The 17,509-nt window shown below is 51.0% G+C and overlaps 1 protein-coding gene across 1 annotated transcript in view; it reads left to right on the plus strand.

The window, feature by feature from the left end:
* Nucleotides 1–17,509, plus strand: part of LOC133352653 (protein jagged-1a-like) — a 93,760-nt gene that overhangs the window by 65,102 nt on the left and 11,149 nt on the right. Inside the window, exons 11-18 of the mRNA XM_061568424.1 lie at nucleotides 1,739–1,788; nucleotides 3,342–3,414; nucleotides 6,633–6,803; nucleotides 9,042–9,155; nucleotides 10,866–10,893; nucleotides 11,030–11,115; nucleotides 16,692–16,808; nucleotides 17,236–17,351. Of these exons, the coding sequence (XP_061424408.1) occupies nucleotides 1,739–1,788; nucleotides 3,342–3,414; nucleotides 6,633–6,803; nucleotides 9,042–9,155; nucleotides 10,866–10,893; nucleotides 11,030–11,115; nucleotides 16,692–16,808; nucleotides 17,236–17,351 (755 nt within the window). The remainder of the gene's footprint in view (nucleotides 1–1,738; nucleotides 1,789–3,341; nucleotides 3,415–6,632; nucleotides 6,804–9,041; nucleotides 9,156–10,865; nucleotides 10,894–11,029; nucleotides 11,116–16,691; nucleotides 16,809–17,235; nucleotides 17,352–17,509) is intronic.

The following is a 17,509-nucleotide window of genomic DNA, read 5'->3' on the forward strand; positions in this document are numbered from 1 at the left end:
ACCAACTCACCCCGCACCACCAACTCACCCCGCACCACCAACTTAGAGGGTGGGGGGCACGCTGGCTGCTGGCTGCTGCTGCTGTCTAATCCCAGTTGTAGGATCCTGTGGTGTAAGTTTTTCGATTTGGCCAATGTGGACCCGGACGCCGGCACGCAGCGGCCCCCTCTTGCCAATGACATCACGGGATCTTTAACGTCCACCGTGAAACGAGCGGCCGCGTGGTATTACGGTTCCGTTCTCCGATAGCGCCGCGTGCAGTTTTCAGAACGCGAGTTGACTTCGAAGCGATGAATGTGTTCATGACGCGGATGCGAATTGGATATAACGCGATCGAGTGAACAGAACAACGTCGTGCGTGTCGGATTAAGCGATTGAGCGTCTGCCTCGGCGTTGCGTCGCACAAGGCGGGATGCTGCTGGATGCTTATAGACGCTATCCACGTGTGCTCAGTCATTGTTCGGCCTACGCACGCATATCACGTTTTATCGCGGACTTTGCTTTACCCGGTATTAGACATTATAACGCGAGTTTTTGTTCCATAAAGCGGTGTTCTTCAGCAACGCAACTCCCGCGTTATAGGAGAACATAGTCTATGACGGTCATTACCAGGGGTGGTTTCTTCATTAGGGCGATTGGGCGACGCACCACCAATGTCATTCAACCACAGAGTTACGCTAGCCGTTATTGTGCCTCTGGATATAGTCCAATCAGCGGCATGTCACGTTTTGTGGAGTACCGCCTCTTTTTGGGCGATTTCACTCTGGCTGAGAATCGCCCAGAGTGTTCCCATAGACTTACATTCAAAGATGTTTTTTTTTTCGAACGGCGGGCGCTCCAATGCATTCTCTATGGCTTCCGGGAGGGCTCGCACTAACGTGCTTACGTCATCATACGTAAGCACGTTTCAGTCAACAATATTATTTATCGCCACCTAGTGGAATCTTTAATAAAAGAAACTGAGTGGATTGTAATAATAGTGAGTATAGAAACAAACAAGATGTATTGTAAGAGTCACTTTATTTTTCACGAATATTAAAGAAGTGAAGTTGCCTTTACATGCTTAAGCTGTTAATTTATCCATTGCATGGGTGGACCTTATCCTTATCAATCATCCAGACATTTGCCCCCCCTGAGAGATTTTGCAGGAGCCGCCACTGGTCATTACGCCCACAGTGAGCGGGACTTGATTTCAGCTGCAGCTGTCTAGGGCTGAGCTCCAGAATATAATTCCCCACCAGCCTCCCCTGCCCCCTACCACAACCCTCCCCATATTTGTGGTAAAAAATAGCGTGCACTTGACCGTGTAATTTATCGATATTAAAATAGCACGCGATCCTCGTGTTTGCTAAACGAGTAGGCATGTATCTATGTATTTGTGTCAACAATATGCCGTGACGTAACGAGGGTAACAACACGATGCACGAAACTACGCGCATCTGTTCGGCAGGCACGCTGTAAAGTAAAAACAAAAACGTAACCAGTCGGCTGAAGGTTTTGAGTTTGTTTGAATTGTCACAACGGACGATGTTCCCGTTCAGCCAGCAGCTATTTTAGATGTTTTACGAGGAATGTTGCACCACTCACAAATGGGGTCAAGCTGCTGCCCTGGAACTGCTTGCTCACGCCACTCCTGGCGGAAGGGATTTCCCCCTCCAGGGGGTATTTGGCCTACTCTTCCCCCCGCTAGAGTCGGCGGCTGTGTGCACATTAGTCCTTTGTTTTTGTCTCGCTGCAGGTGTCGACGATTGCCAAGGACGGTGCTTAAACGGCGGCACGTGCACGGTGGTAAGAGAGACCAGACGACTCCCGTTTGGGCTTCATCGTCACCACCATCATCATCATCGTCGTCATCATCGTCGTCATCGTCACCACCATCGACGTCATAATCGTTATCGTCATCAACGTCGTCATCATCATCGTGATCATCGTTATCATCGTCGTCATCATCGTCGTCATCGTCACCACCATCGACATCATAATCGTTATCGTCATCAACGTCGTCATCATCATCATCATCGTTATCATCGTCATCGTTATCATCGTTATCACCACCACCATCATCGTAATCATAATTCATTGTGGAACAAACTAATTTGTTCCTGGGTAGTAAGTGTTATTTCCTAATTGCTTATGCCTCAAAAGGTGCAGAAGATGGCTATTATTCCCCACAAATTTTGCTTTTGTGACCAGAACAGTGATATTTTGAAATGTAGCTATTGCCAATGAGAAAACGTGGTGTGCATTAGTGTCATTCCTTCACGTAAAGTCCTGGTCAGAAAAGCAAAGTTTGTGGGGAATAATAGCCATCTTCTGCACTTTTCAGGCATAAACAATTAAAAAATAACACTTACTACCCAGGGACAAAAATCGTGTTACATGGTGTATAATCATTCTTGCATTCATATAATCACACTTATATTACGCCCATAACAAAACGTCCCAGAGTTCAGATTGTTACCCGAGGGGACTCCTAATGGCAGCTTGCCCCTGTTGATTCAATATTAGTTCTACCGAAGCAATATTTAATCAAACACACAAATGCATATCACACTCCGAGGGCACAACCGGAGAAAGGTGCAAACGAACACAGACACGCACATTCAGACAAAGTGTGTCGTCAGCGTAAATATGAGATCAGAACGGAGATGGCGAGCGGGTCTATGATTGTGGGGGTGTTGAGGGGGAGAGCATGTACGATGCATACTGTATGAAGAAAATTAAACAAGTCGATTAAGGTTAATCCAATGTATCGTGAGAGCATCTCCGTTTCAAATAGCGGCACTTAGAGAAGAAGAAAAAAATGTAGCATCCGCTTCCAGGGGCTGTTCTTTCACACTCGAAGGAGTATGCCGATCTGCAACACATCCAAACGGATATTTCGTCTCGTATGTATGTCGAACTTATTTTGCGCCGTACGTAGCCAACCGTGTTAATTGTCGGTGTGGGGGAAGGACAAGAAACTGAACACAAAGAGCAGCTCTAATGAAATCAGTGTTCAATCGAGATTATTTAAAATTGCACAGCTCCAGTCCAGTGGCTTCCTAATATCGGAAGGGAGAGCGTTCCAGACGGCCTCAGAAGCGCATCTTGAGAGCGTGCGATGCAGTGGCCGTCTTTGTTCGCTGGCTCGGCACATTAAATAAACATCGGTTCATCATTGACCCCGCGTAGTAGGGTAACTGTAACGAGTAAAGTAGCGGTTTCCGGAACGACGGAAACAAAAACATCTGAAAGACTCCCTGATCGTCCTATGAATTACCGACACGAGCGATCGCGCGAACTCCGCGTGCCCGCTTCGCGGTGATGGATGTCCTCGTTTTTTTTCAACTTCCTTTCAGGAAGCGGAGAGGGGATCGCGGTGTTCGTGCCGGCCCGGCTACACGGGGCGCCGCTGCGAGAAACCCATCGACGGTAACTTCACCCTCTGCCGCGCGTCTTCTACCCCCCTCACCCCAACCCACCCCCTCTCTCTCTCTCTCGGGAAATCTCTCGCCCTCCGTCTCGGTTTTCTCCGCGAGACTCCACCGAGCGGAAAGCCGAGTCACGGGGAGTGGGTGGCGCAGCTGGAAGAGGAGAAGCATAACGGGGGGGGGGGGCTGATCTCTTGCGAAGTGCCGGGTGGATGGGGTGAGAGTCGGCGGGAGGACTGTGCCGAGTGGCCCCCGTTGACTTAGCCGGGGGGGGGGGGGCAGCGTTGGAGGGGAAGCCAGGACTACGAGCCGCCTCGATTGCGTTGTTCGTTTGAACGAGGACTCACTTTGCTCAAATGAAATCTGGCTGCCGCCTGATGATGCCGGTTGTAATTGCTGGCGAAACGTCGTGCTCAGATTGTAAATGTTGCGGATTTGCTCTCCAACACGCCGGTGTTGCTGTACTAGTAAGGTGACAAACCTTACTCATTGATTGTCTAGGGTGATAGCGGGTTTAACGTCACATTTATATTCACGCGATTTGATCCAAAATAAAGTGTATTATGGATTATATTGGTCGCGGGAGCCTACGTGTTAAACGAAGTTGTTGGTGTCGGCGGGTAAAGCTCGGACTAGTGGCTGCTTCGTTAATTGGTTAGGATCGGGATGAGTGAGAGGTCAAATACAATTGGCCTGTTGGGTAGTTGATCAGGGCTACGGTTAGTACGGATTGCTAGTTGTCTGAATTATTTTGGAGTAGGGTTATGATCGGTGAGAGGACTTGTACTAGTGATTTAGTCTGTGTGTGTTAGAGAGCGAGTGCACAGAATCTGCGTGGGTATTGCCACGGTCAGTTAGAGGGGCCCAAGTCCTCCTTGTTGCCTGCAGGGCCTTTAACCGACACGCCGTTTCGGCTCGTTTTTGGGGAACGTGAACGTTTCGCGGTGACCGATGTAAATGCGCGATAATATTTCGTTTGTTGTATGATAGTCACGGTAACTGCGCGGCCCGTGTCATCCCCCCCCCCCGTCCGCCTGCCCCCCCGGAAAAAGCCCAATGGTTCCGTCTTTGTGTTGCCGTCCGCCGGGTTCGGAGGGCGCAAATTCGTAAAGAGCGACGGCGTTGGTGTGAACGTTTCCACGCTCGCAACAACCTTTAAGTCTGCCTTTGGCGGCGGTGCTGCATTTGTTGAACAACACAGGGTGGGGAAGTGGTGGTGGTGGGGGGGTGATGCGCTGCGTGGCTCAATGTGCACTCGCTTGTTTGGAAATTCCGGCGTTTCAGAAACGGCGGCGATGAGGCGGGCGGCGACGGCGGCGGTGGCGGCGGCGGTGGGGGGGTGCCGCCAGGGGAAGGCGCGCGGAACAAATTGCGTCTCGTCTCACCGCCCGCCACCCCCAAAATAAAAACAAACGGAAAAAATAACCCCCCCCCCCCCAGAAATAAACACCGCGCTTAAGGACGGCTAATGCGATCCGTGCTCGAGTGCACACTCAGAGCCTCTTGCCAGCGGAGGCCACTGCCACTATTTACTCCAGAGGGAGCGAGGGGGGGGGACGTTTTTTTGAGTCCAACGTGATCTTGCCTCCATCACTTCACCACTTCGGTCACCGCCGCCTGCCGCTACAAATAAGGCGGGCAGTGACGCTCGGTGCCCGGCGCGGAAAGAGCCGCGGGCTGCCCCCCCGAAGTCCTCCCACCGGCAACGGAGCGAAGCCGCTCGCTCGTAAATCTGCCCGCGTCAGGGCCATCGCGGGCAGCAAGGCGGAGGCGGCCCCCATGCGCCGAGACCCGAGGTGTCAAACCGCGCGGAGCGACGTGATTTTTGGAAGAAAATTAGTTTTTTTTTTATGAAAAGGCCCTCGCGATGCCGTCAGAAGCGGGTTCAGGGTTCGCGGGCCGCCGTCGTGCAAATATAGCGTTCCCTTAATGATCGCGTCGCCAGTCGCGTGTATTTTCGTTGCCCGTTCCCCCCCCCCACCGCCCACCGAAGTGAGTGAGTGGGGATTACTCGCCGTGGGTAGTCCTGGATAGGGAGCCAAAAATTGTCCGCTAATGAACGCCGTCGCCTTACGCACGGAATATGGACATAACTCGAAGTGCCGCACCCGGCTCGCTAACCGCGCGGGGCTAATCGAGTTTCGAACGTGATCCTGCCGCGGGTGCTGGCGCGCGTCCGCTTCGTCCGCACCTGCCGTCGCTGTTTCATTTCATCGGTTGGCAAATTGCTGAAACCCCGAGTTCGATTGGCAAACCAAGGGCCCGAGCGATATCTGAACCGGTTCTTGACCTCCCTGCCGCCGCCCCCCTCCCCCAACCCCTCCCACCCCCCTTCACGGTTACCCGCTCCGACCGGCGTAGTGAAGTACGGTCACACAATCCCCTTGATCGACACGCCGTTGAGAGACCTTCCTCTATAGCAGTGGGCCAGGCAAAGGGGGCTGCGCTGACATTTGGTTCACTTTCCGTCGCTTGTCTCATGCAGCACAGTGCATGCGCGTCGACTCAGCCTCAAATGAGTACCCGGTGCGATGTGTAAGCATCGTCGCTAGGGAGACAAAGGCGGCCGGGCGTGGTGCTGGCCACCCGCCCCCTCGTGTGCCGTGCCGGCCTTTATAGGTGCTCGCTAACAGCACTTGCCCCTACAGTCTGTTAAGGCCATACGAGGGATCTTTTGTCTTTTTCTATATGTGGCATAACGTGGTTGACACGGGCCCTTGGTGGTGCAAGAAATGATATGGGACTCCCCCATGTTAAACAATGTTGCCCATCTCCCATGGCCCTCCACCTGGACTCAGTTGCACTGCCTGCGCACTCGATAGCCACGGCGCTGACCTCGGGGGCGCGCGTGTGCGTGTGTGTGTGCCGTGCGTGTTTGTGCCGTGTGTGTGCCGTGCGTGTGTTTGTGCCGTGTGTGTGTCGTGCGTGTGTGTGTACCGTGTGTGTGCTGTGCGTATGTGTGTGCCGTGCGTGTGTGTGTGCCGTGTGTGTGCTGTGCGTATGTGTGTGCCGTGCGCGTGTGTGTACCGTGTGTGTGCTGTGCGTATGTGTGTGCCGTGCGCGTGTGTGTGCCGTGTGTGTGCTGTGCGTATGTGTGTGCCGTGCGTGTGTGTGTGCCGTGTGTGTGCTGTGCGTATGTGTGTGCCGTGCGCGTGTGTGTGCCGTGTGTGTGCTGTGCGTGTGTGTGTGCCGTGCGCGTGTCGTCTCGCACGTGAGCAGGGCCTGAGAACTGCACAGCGGCCGTGGCGAACAGAACGGCGGGGGGTCCGGCGGCAGTGCCGGCGGTGGCCGTCGGAGACTCCTGTTGGAACGGAGGCTCGTGCGTGTGGCAGGCTGGCGCTCTCCGCTGCGTCTGTCCCGCCGGCTGGGAGGGGGAGCTTTGTGAGCGCGGTAGGTGCCGGATTCCGGCTCGGCGGGGCAGGCCCGCCGGCGGTTGGGTCAATTCTGCGGCGACGGAATTACGGAATGGCACAGAAGTTGCCAATCACAACGTGAAGACAGAGTCTGAATCATTCAGACTCTGTCTTCTCGACAGACCTGTTCTCCACCTGAGGACAGCTGCTTGCGTTGTGGCCGAAACGTCGTGAGAATTATTTTATTATGTTTTATTTTTATTATTTTATTATTTCCATTCTACGTGACTTTACCGAAAGAACCAAGAAGATGAATCCCTGCAGTCACGAAAGCTTTAAATCGAAAATTATTTTTGCCTTTGAAGTTTCTCAATGTTCGTGCCGCAAAAGTTTACGTGAATATTAGCCGCTCTGACAACCCACTGCTGCTTGAAGGCGTTTCCAATCCACATTGTTCATGGGGGATGTTTTTACTTTACTTCACCTTTCTGGTCAGTGCGGGTTGGTGAAGGGGGGGGGGGGCCCACAACTGATGCATACATCGATTTCCACTGATGTTGGCCACGGCAGGGAATCGAACTTAGAGTGCACCAGGTTCATAGCGCAATACGCGAACCACTGCGTCACTCTCCTCGGTTGGATGCCCTCTCAGGCATCTTCCCTCCTTCAGCTGTCACTCTGTCACTGCTCTCGACCGTCAGCCGTCCTCCTCCCTCAGATCCACGTCTCTCAGCAGTACGACGTCTCTCAACCCGCCAATGGTCGCTCTCATCCGGACGTCTCCTCTTTTTGTCCCTCGGCGTAATTTGCAAGCATTGCCGTGTAAATGGAACAAACGTTTAATGTTTGTTGGCGATCGTCCTCGCGCTTAGCCAAGTCGCGCTCAAACACACCGGCAGGTCACCGGGAGATGAGAAAGAGCGGTCTCAGCATCACGTGGCTAATAATAGGGCTCCCTGCCGCGGTGTTTGAAAGCTCGCCTTTTGTCCAGAAGGACAAATTTGGCTAGGGCCCCACAATTAATTATGGGGTTTTTTTGTTGTTGCTTTCATCTCCGCTGTCGATACGCGCTGCTGGCCGCCGAGATTTTTTTTCTCCTTAATTGTGATTCAGCGTGACAGACGCGGCACGGGCACATCAATTTATGGGCCGATTCATTTGGACAATTGTAGGGGGGGGGGGGTGTGGGTCTGTGATAAGCACAACAGTATTAGCATAAAGTACTTTACGAAAAAAGATATTTTTTTTTGGCGGAAGGAAAAAAATAATAAGAAATCTCCGATCCTAAAAAATATTCGTAAAGTTTCCAAAGCTCTCCTCAAATATGCACACTTGTGCAAATACCCATTCGAGTTTTCACTATGTGTTAAATAAATACCACACTGTAACTCTACACGTTTATGGCAAGTACATTGTGAGAGTGTTTATCGGTGGTGAGACCAAAATAATAATAAAAATCAATTCCAAATGTATTACAATAATAAACAGGCCTCCCCATGCCATCCGCGTCACTCGTGGGAGTTGTTTCACCATATTTTGTCATGCGGGTGGCGAGGGGTGGGAGGGTGGGAGGGGTGATCACGATAGGTTCAGACATCGTTCGCCACCGATCGAAACTCGGGGTCGCGGGGTTCATAGCGAAGTGCGATTCAACCGCTGCACTCCTGCTCCCCAAGTGAAATGTATACAAAGTAAAAAAAACACACACACACAAGTGGCAGACGTAGAAACATCACAACAAAACTCAAGTGTACCTCTTATCCTGCTGTGAGTGGTGATTTTAAAACTTAATATTTTTTGCAACGAAAAATTCAAACTGTTATCGGCTTAAATTTCGATTTAAAGCTTTCGTGGCTGCAAAGATTCATCCTCTTGGTTCTTTCGGTAAAATCACGTAGAATGGAAATAATAAAATAATAAAAATAAAACATAAAATAATTCTCACGACGTTTCGGCCACAACGCAAGCAGCCGTCCTCAGGTGGAGAACAGGTCTGTCGAGAAGACAGAGTCGCTCCAAGCCTGGGGTGTGTCATTCAGACTCTGTCTTCTCGACAGACCTGTTCTCCACCTGAGGACGGCTGCTTGCGTTGTGGCCGAAACGTCGTGAGAATTATTTTATTATGTTTAATTTTTATTATTTTATTATTTCCATTCTACGTGACTTTACCGAAAGAACCAAGAGGATGTTATCGGCTTCATGCCGTGAGACAAGCAATCCATGTCCCAGAATGCATTCAGAATGCCTGACTTTTTTCTTCCTCCTCGACTCTCAGCTGTGAGCCGCTGCGACCCGAACCCCTGCCAGAACGGCGGGCAGTGCCGCGACCTCGCTGGGGACTTCTCGTGCCAGTGCGAGGCCGAGTGGACGGGCAGCACCTGTGGTTCCAGTGAGGCCTGCATTGCGACACAAACGCGAAGAAAGCACCACACAGCAAGCGATGCACCTCACCGCAAAGGGATGAGTTGGGGCTCTAATCACGGGGCAGTAGCGGAGAAGAGCTCGTTTGTCTGCTCCGTGCCCTGCCCGATCGGTCGCTCACTCTTCCGCTCGTACGCAAACTCAAGACGCTCGCCTCTCTGCCCAATCGATTACCGTCTGACTCACCTGTTTGCCAATTAGGTCACCTGCTTACTGGCCCACATGCTCACACACGTGCCTGAACAATCACTCATTCATTCACCCACCCAACCATGAGTGTGTCGAAGCTAAACTATGTTGGGGAGTCCTTAACACATGTCGTGAGAGACATACACGCAACGTAGTGCAGTCATACGTTTTTTTATACCTAGGGCAAATGTAAGTCATGCATGGCTCTCATCATCAATACCATGGGTCCCTCCTCCTCCTTCTGGTCAGCATGAGCCCTTGCTCGAATCTGTACGACAATACTTATTTATGTAGCTGCTGCTACATAAATAAGTATTGTTGTACAGAAGAAATGCACAGATGAACTCCGATGCAGGTTCTCGCGGTTGCGCCGCATCACTCTCCAACGTGTCATTGGGTCACGTTCTTTTTTCGTCACGGTGGCGGGGCATCATTTGTAAATCAATCCGATCGCAGATTATTTTCGTCGTTACGGCAATCGTCGGTGCCGCGCGGACGAGGCGGTTTCCGTTTGGGCGTTGTTGCGATCGCGACGGCGGGCGGCAATTCGACCTAAACCGCGGCCTTGCCCCGGCCGTCGAATAACGGCGAGTGCCACGGCTTCTCAAAGTGGCGTCCGCAGGCGGCCGGGCGGAGGGGCCGCGGTGGGTGGGCACTTAGTTTAGTCGCGCGCCAAGCTCATGGCGGAGCCTGAGCCCCGGACTGTTAAAACTAAAACTAAACTTTTTTCCGCAGTTAAGTCCCACTGAGCTATATAGCTTATCGTGTGGAATATGTATTGCAGCAAAATACTCTAAGCGCATGTTTCTGAAATTGGAGAGAAAACCCGGAGGAGCCGAAGAAAAATCCACACGATCACGTGGAGGGAGAACACGCAAATTCAAAATATACAGCAGCAGGCGTTAGGGTCGGGATCTAACCCACGACCTCCTGCATACCAGGCGAGGGAGATAACATCTCGCCACCAGCGACATTGCCTCTTAGAGTCAAGGTGTGCGAGGCCTGGTTGCCGCGACTCGGGCGAAACTCGGGACTTTCGCCCTGTCAATCCGTCGCACCTAAAGCGGCACATCTGATCGAGTGAAGTGTGTTCCTTGGCGCGCACCGAACGGCATCAAGAGAATCGCTCCCAAAGTTAAGAAAGCAAATTTACCAAAGCCTCTTGGGGTGCTTCGGTAAAAAAGAAATGGGGATTACGGCAGCTATGCGTAAAATATTGTTTCTATCCTCGCTTATTAAAAACAAGTGAATATAATAATAACAAATGATGATCCCTGCGGCGAGCTGTTTCCCAGCACTCTGTGTACGAATCGCGCTAAAATGTTTACGCGCGTCAGAAGACACGCTGCAAGCAGACGCTAATTCCAGCGGCGCGAACGCTATCGGTTCTTGGCATGGGCGGCCGTATTGATGCACGTTTTTATGTTTACGTTCTTGCGCTGTACGAGATTTCCACCTTCTCAATCCCTGTTATCTCTCCACTTTGCAGGTGCGAACGACTGCGCTTCCCGCCCGTGGTACGTGCAGTTCCTGCGCTACACATGACGCAGAGTCTGAAGTTTATCGGCTTTGTAATAATCACAGTTTCGAATAGTCGTGTTTTCATTCTTTTCACCCCCCCCTCCCGCCGCCCCCATCTCGTGACGTGCGCAGCCACAACGGCGGCACGTGCGTCGATGGAGGGGACTGGTACCTCTGCGAGTGCGCTCCGGGATTCTCGGGGCCCGACTGCCGCATAAGTAAGACGTTGCACCCCACCCCCCCCCCCCCCTTATCACCCCCCCCCACCCCCTTTTGCTCCCCCTGATAGCTCTGCGACGATTCGGTAAAGTCACGTAGATGGATTCGAAGAAAATAACAAAAAAACTACGACGTTTCGACCGCAACACAAGCGATCGTCCTGATGACCTGGTCATTAGTATACACTACGACACTATCCACTACACTACTATACGCTACACTGCTGTACGCTACACTGCTATATGCTACACTGCTATACGCTACACTGCTATACGCTACACTGCTATACGCTACACTACTACTACACGCTACACTACTACACGCTACACTACTATACGCTACACTGCTATACGCTACACTACTATACGCTACACTACTATATGCTACACTACTATACGCTACACTACTATACATAGACTCTAGCTCTCCCAGGCATTCCCAGGCAAGCCGAGAGACACAGTCCCGCCAGCGTGTCCTGGGCTCGCAGGGAGAGGGATGATCTCAGACGGGCTGGACCTTGGCAATGGACACTCAACATATGTACATTAACAAAACCCTGATCGAAGTTATGGATTTTATTCTAGAAGCGTATACATTTCTCATTGATGCTCATATTAGTTCTGGTTGATGCTGTTAAACTGTCATATTACATATATTTATATTGTCAAACTGTCAGATTATTTTACGACGTTCATAAGTTTGAGTAAGATCGCCTAAAATTGAGCGACGGTTGAGAGATTTGTCCATTTGTCGATTTAAAGCTTTCGTGACTGCAGGGATTCATCTTCTTGGTTCTTTCGGTAAAGTCACGTAGAAGGACGGCTGCTTGCGTTGTGGCCGAAACGTCGTGAGAATTATTTTATTATGTTTAATTTTATTATTTTATTACTTCCCTTCTACGTGACTTTACGGAAAGAACCAAGAAGATTTGTCCATATTGTAATTGTGTCAAATTCACAGCCACTTCGCCATTGGGCCCTCCTCGTTCATGAGAAGGGGCGGTTGAATTCGACTCTGTGTTGTGGCCGGCACCATTCGCGGTGACCATCCCATCTTACTGTCACCCTTGACCTGGGTTGAACTTCACTGCTCCATTGCAGTCCTGCCAAAAGTGCATCGTTCCCACTGCGTTTCCCTACACCAGTTTGCCCGGTTGTTTTTTTGTTGTGCCAAGAAACTATACGAGAAGTTAATTCCCAACAGCGGCGGCAACAGCAGCAGCAGCAGCAACGTTTAGGCTCCGCGAAGCCTACCTCGGCATCAATCATCACCAGGATTTAGCACCCCCTGCTGCAGTGCAGCCAAATTTACTGTGGAACTCCGGGCCCGACTGCCAAGGGGTCAGTCTCAGGTCCTGTTTCGCTTCGGGTTTCTCGTCAGGTTACGGGAATTGTACAGCCCGAGTTGGCTCGCTGTGCTCTTGCCAGAGGCACCTCCGATCATTAAAAAAACGCCACACCTCTCCACGTGCAATACAAAAATACAAAACTCAATACAGAGAAACTTAACAGTGTGCCAGCTTTTTTAGTTTTTACGATATTATAATCTTGGTGGATTGTGGGTAACATATACTGTAATCGTAAATGAACGCACACAATTCTGGTTTGTTCCCTTAAAATAAAATAAAAAAACACGTAGATCCACTCAGGATATTTTCTGACAACTATGTAAAACGGCATAATAGAGTAGGTGACACGTGGCTATTAGCAGCCACTACCATAGCTAGAGGTATCCTCAACCGCGTGTAGAAATACAATCGATGTCGCTAACCCAGACAGGCCTGGCCGACATTAAGCATTGGGCCCGTTGGCCAAAGGGGGCTCTCCAGACAAATGTTTTGCAGCTGCTTCTTTGAGTTACCAAAGCAAGTTGTCGAAATATTCGGCTCGAAAGTTTGCCTGGCCGCCGCTCCACACTGTGTCGTGAGTAGCATTGTGGGACCAAAGTAGCGTAGTGCGGTTGGCATTGGCCCTGAGGCAAGGAATAGAATGGAATCGCTGCACGCCCCCCCCCCCCCCGTCCAATTCCACCCCCCGTCTTTGCTGGCTTCTAGGCCCCGGCCGCCCCTGGGGGCCCCAATGCAGTTGGGTGCGACGGTGGCTAGGAGATGTTAACTACCTCGCCTGGTATACAGGAGGTCGTGAATTCGATCCTGACCCTGACGCCTGCTGTATATTTGGAGTTTGTGTGTCTCTCGCTCTCATCATCATCACGGTGGCTAGATGTTGACTACCTCGCCTGGTATACAGGAGGTCGTGGATTCGATCCTGACCCTGACGCCTGCTGTATATTTGGAGTTTGTGTGTCTCTCGCTCTCATCATCATCACGGTGGCTAGGAGATGTTGACTACCTCGCCTGGTATACAGGAGGTCGTGGGTTCGATCCTGACCCTGACGCCTGCTGTATATTTGGAGTTTGTGTGTCTCTCGCTCTCATCATCATCACGGTGGCTAGGAGATGTTGACTACCTCGCCTGGTATACAGGAGGTCGTGGATTCGATCCTGACCCTGACGCCTGCTGTATGTTTGGAGTTTGCGTGTATCTCGCTCTCATCATCATCACGGTGGCTAGGAGATGTTAACTACCTCGCCTGGTATACAGGAGGTCGTGGATTCGATCCTGACCCTGACGCCTGCTGTATATTTGGAGTTTGAGTGTCTCTCGCTCCCATCATCATCACGGTGGCTAGGAGATGTTAACTACCTCGCCTGGTATACAGGAGGTCGTGGATTCGATCCTGACCCTGACGCCTGCTGTATATTTGGAGTTTGTGTGTCTCTCGCTCTCATCATCATCACGGTGGCTAGGAGATGTTAACTACCTCGCCTGGTATACAGGAGGTCGTGGATTCGATCCTGACCCTGACGCCTGCTGTATATTTAGAGTTTGTGTGTCTCTCGCTCTCATCATCATCACGGTGGCTAGGAGATGTTGACTACCTCGCCTGATATACAGGAGGTCGTGGATTCGATCCCGACCCTGACGCCTGCTGTATATTTTGAGTTTGTGTGTCTCTCGCTCTCATCATCATCACGGTGGCTAGGAGATGTTAACTACCTCGCCTGGTATACAGGAGGTCGTGGATTCGATCCTGACCCTGACGCCTGCTGTATATTTGGAGTTTGTGTGTCTCTCGCTCTCATCATCATCACGGTGGCTAGGAGATGTTGACTACCTCGCCTGGTATACAGGAGGTCGTGGATTCGATCCTGACCCTGACGCCTGCTGTATATTTGGAGTTTGTGTGTCTCTCGCTCTCATCATCATCACGGTGGCTAGGAGATGTTGACTACCTCGCCTGGTATACAGGAGGTCGTGGATTCGATCCTGACCCTGACGCCTGCTGTATGTTTGGAGTTTGCGTGTCTCTCGCTCTCATCATCATCACGGTGGCTAGGAGATGTTAACTACCTCGCCTGGTATACAGGAGGTCGTGGATTCGATCCTGACCCTGACGCCTGCTGTATATTTGGAGTTTGAGTGTCTCTCGCTCCCATCATCATCACGGTGGCTAGGAGATGTTAACTACCTCGCCTGGTATACAGGAGGTCGTGGATTCGATCCTGACCCTGACGCCTGCTGTATATTTGGAGTTTGTGTGTCTCTCGCTCTCATCATCATCACGGTGGCTAGGAGATGTTAACTACCTCGCCTGGTATACAGGAGGTCGTGGATTCGATCCTGACCCTGACGCCTGCTGTATATTTGGAGTTTGTGTGTCTCTCGCTCTCATCATCATCACGGTGGCTAGGAGATGTTGACTACCTCGCCTGGTATACAGGAGGTCGTGGATTCGATCCTGACCCTGATGCCTGCTGTATATTTGGAGTTTGTGTGTCTCTCGCTCTCATCATCACGGTGGCTAGGAGATGTTAACTACCTCGCGTGATATACAGGAGGTCGTGGATTCGATCCTGACCCTGACGCCTGCTGTATATTTGGAGTTTGTGTGGCTCTCGCTCTCATCATCATCACGGTGGCTAGGAGATGTTGACTACCTCGCCTGGTATACAGGAGGTCGTGGATTCGATCCTGACGCCTGCTGTATATGTGGAGTTTGTGTGTCTCTCGCTTTCTCATCATCATCACGGTGGCTAGGAGATGTTGACTACCTCGCCTGGTTTACAGGAGGTCGTGGATTCGATCCTGACCCTGACGCCTGCTGTATATGTGGAGTTTGCATGTATCTCTCTCTCTCTCTCCCCCTGTGGTCGTGTGGATCTTTATCCGGGTCCTCTGGTTTTTCCCTCCGCATTTAGAATCAACATGCGTTTAGAATATTTGGCTGCAATATATTTGCATGCGATCAGCAGCTTTGTTGAGCTATCATTTGTGGCCAGGTCGCTTCTGGTTAAAGAGCTACGTAGCTCAGCGGGCCTTTACCCGGTAAAATAAAAAAATAAAAAAGTTTAAAAAATTCTAGATTTGAAGCTTTCGTGACTGCAAGGATTCATACTCTTAGTTCTTTCGGTAAAGTCACGTAGGTAAAAAATGAAATTAAAATTAATAAAAATTAATAAAATTTTGATTTTATTGTTTTTACTTGTTATTCATTTTAATTTTTTTTTTGTGATTTATTTGTTTTTACTTTTTTATTAAAGTTTTAAAACGTTTAGTTTGTGTGGCCTGCGCACACTCGGTAGCCACGCGACTCCGTGGGACCCGTTGCGGCTCTCCTGCAGATCCGACTGCAACTCTTTGTCGGAGAGGACAAGAGGAGCGGGAAGCTCAGAGGCAGTGCACCACCGCTCGACTGCTCAAGTTGCCTTGTTGTTGTTGTTTGACTTGCATCCCACTGGGATTTTTGCACAGCGTTGGTGTACGGTGCTTTTTTTCTGGAAGACTTTGCAGTTTTTTCCTGGATTTTTCTGTTTGCTCATAATCACTTTAAGATGTTTTTCTTGTTCATTTTTTTGTTTTTTGTTTGTTGCGGTTGCACCCGATTCAAGAGCCGAATGGCTCACAGGGCTATACCAAACCCCAGACCACCCAGCTGCTGCTCCTACTTGTGTAACACTTCCATCCAATGGGAACCCTCTCCCCCATCCCAACATGTAAACTAGGAAAATAAACAGCGCTCTTTCCAGCACGCAAAAAGGTTCACTTGCGTCCAGCAAAATCTGAGCACGAGAGGAATACTCCAATCTATCAACGACCCCTCGAGTGACTTGTTACAAAAACGTCCGCGTTATTTTTGTTCCCATTATAACGGTCAGCTGTTGCCGTTATAATGAACGAATGAATGCTCTTTCCTGCGGTCTGAAATAGCTCGAAAGAGCCGAGGTTTTTAGCGTGGCACTTATGCGAAAAGGGCGCCTCAACATTACAGATCGCGTGCTGTTTGTAATCAATAGCAATGCCCTTTATTTATCCGGCAAAGACTGTCCGAGTCTTTTCTGGGGGGGCGGAATGCCGTGTAAATGCTACCATTGTTGTGCAGTGTAGCACGCCAATGATAACACACTCAAGCGCACGGTCACTCCGCGATACATTTATACACACGGTGACACATTGAATACACGCGACAACACACTCCCCGTCTGCCGCGTTTGCCGCTGTGCCCCCGAGTGCAGACGTGAACGAGTGTCAGTCGTCCCCGTGCCCGCGCGGGGCCTCCTGCGTCGATGAGATTAATGGCTACAGGTGCGTGTGTCCTCCGGGACAGCCCGACTCCAGCTGCCACCGACCCGGTGAGTGAGATCATCCGACCCCCCCCCCGACCCTAACGCCCGGCGAGCGAACAACCTAACAGAAAAAAAAACACACGAACAAATCCACGCGCGCGCATGTGCGCCGTACTCAGCCAGGCGCGTGCACACATGCACAGGGACGAAGGGTGCCCCTGTAGCCTGTGGAGTGCACAGGCGGTGCAACTGCACCGGTGCCCACGCGCCGGATGGGGGCCCAGGCGCCAGGCTGCGAACGGTGGGGAAATTGGACATGCCGACCCGCAGGCCTGCAGCGCCAAACGGCCGGCAACAAACGGCAGGCGCATTCCGGGTGATTGGGTTCTAAAATCCACTTGTAAATAAATCCATTCAAAGTCCGTGTTTCTGATGAACGTAGCGAGTTGTTTTGTTCATCAATAATAATTGTTATTATTATAAATTCACGCAGCCATGGAGTTGCCCAGGCCATGCTGGCCTCACGGGGAGTTCCGCGCGCATGGCTCCACGTGGTCCGATGGGTGCAACACCTGCCAGTGCGTCGACGGTTGGGGCAACTGCACCAAGGTTCGAACGCTCCTCGCCCAACATCATCATCATCCATTTATACATCACCATCATCATTATCATGAGCCATGACCAATCCACTGTGGGATGAAGGCCTCTCCAAGCCGTCACCATCTGTGGCAAGTGACTTGTATCCACCAGTCACAGTGAGTGGTATC

Source organism: Lethenteron reissneri, chromosome 41, assembly GCF_015708825.2.
Source record: "Lethenteron reissneri isolate LAM-NWPU_2019-01 chromosome 41, ASM1570882v1, whole genome shotgun sequence".
Taxonomy (NCBI): Eukaryota; Metazoa; Chordata; class Hyperoartia; order Petromyzontiformes; family Petromyzontidae; genus Lethenteron; species Lethenteron reissneri.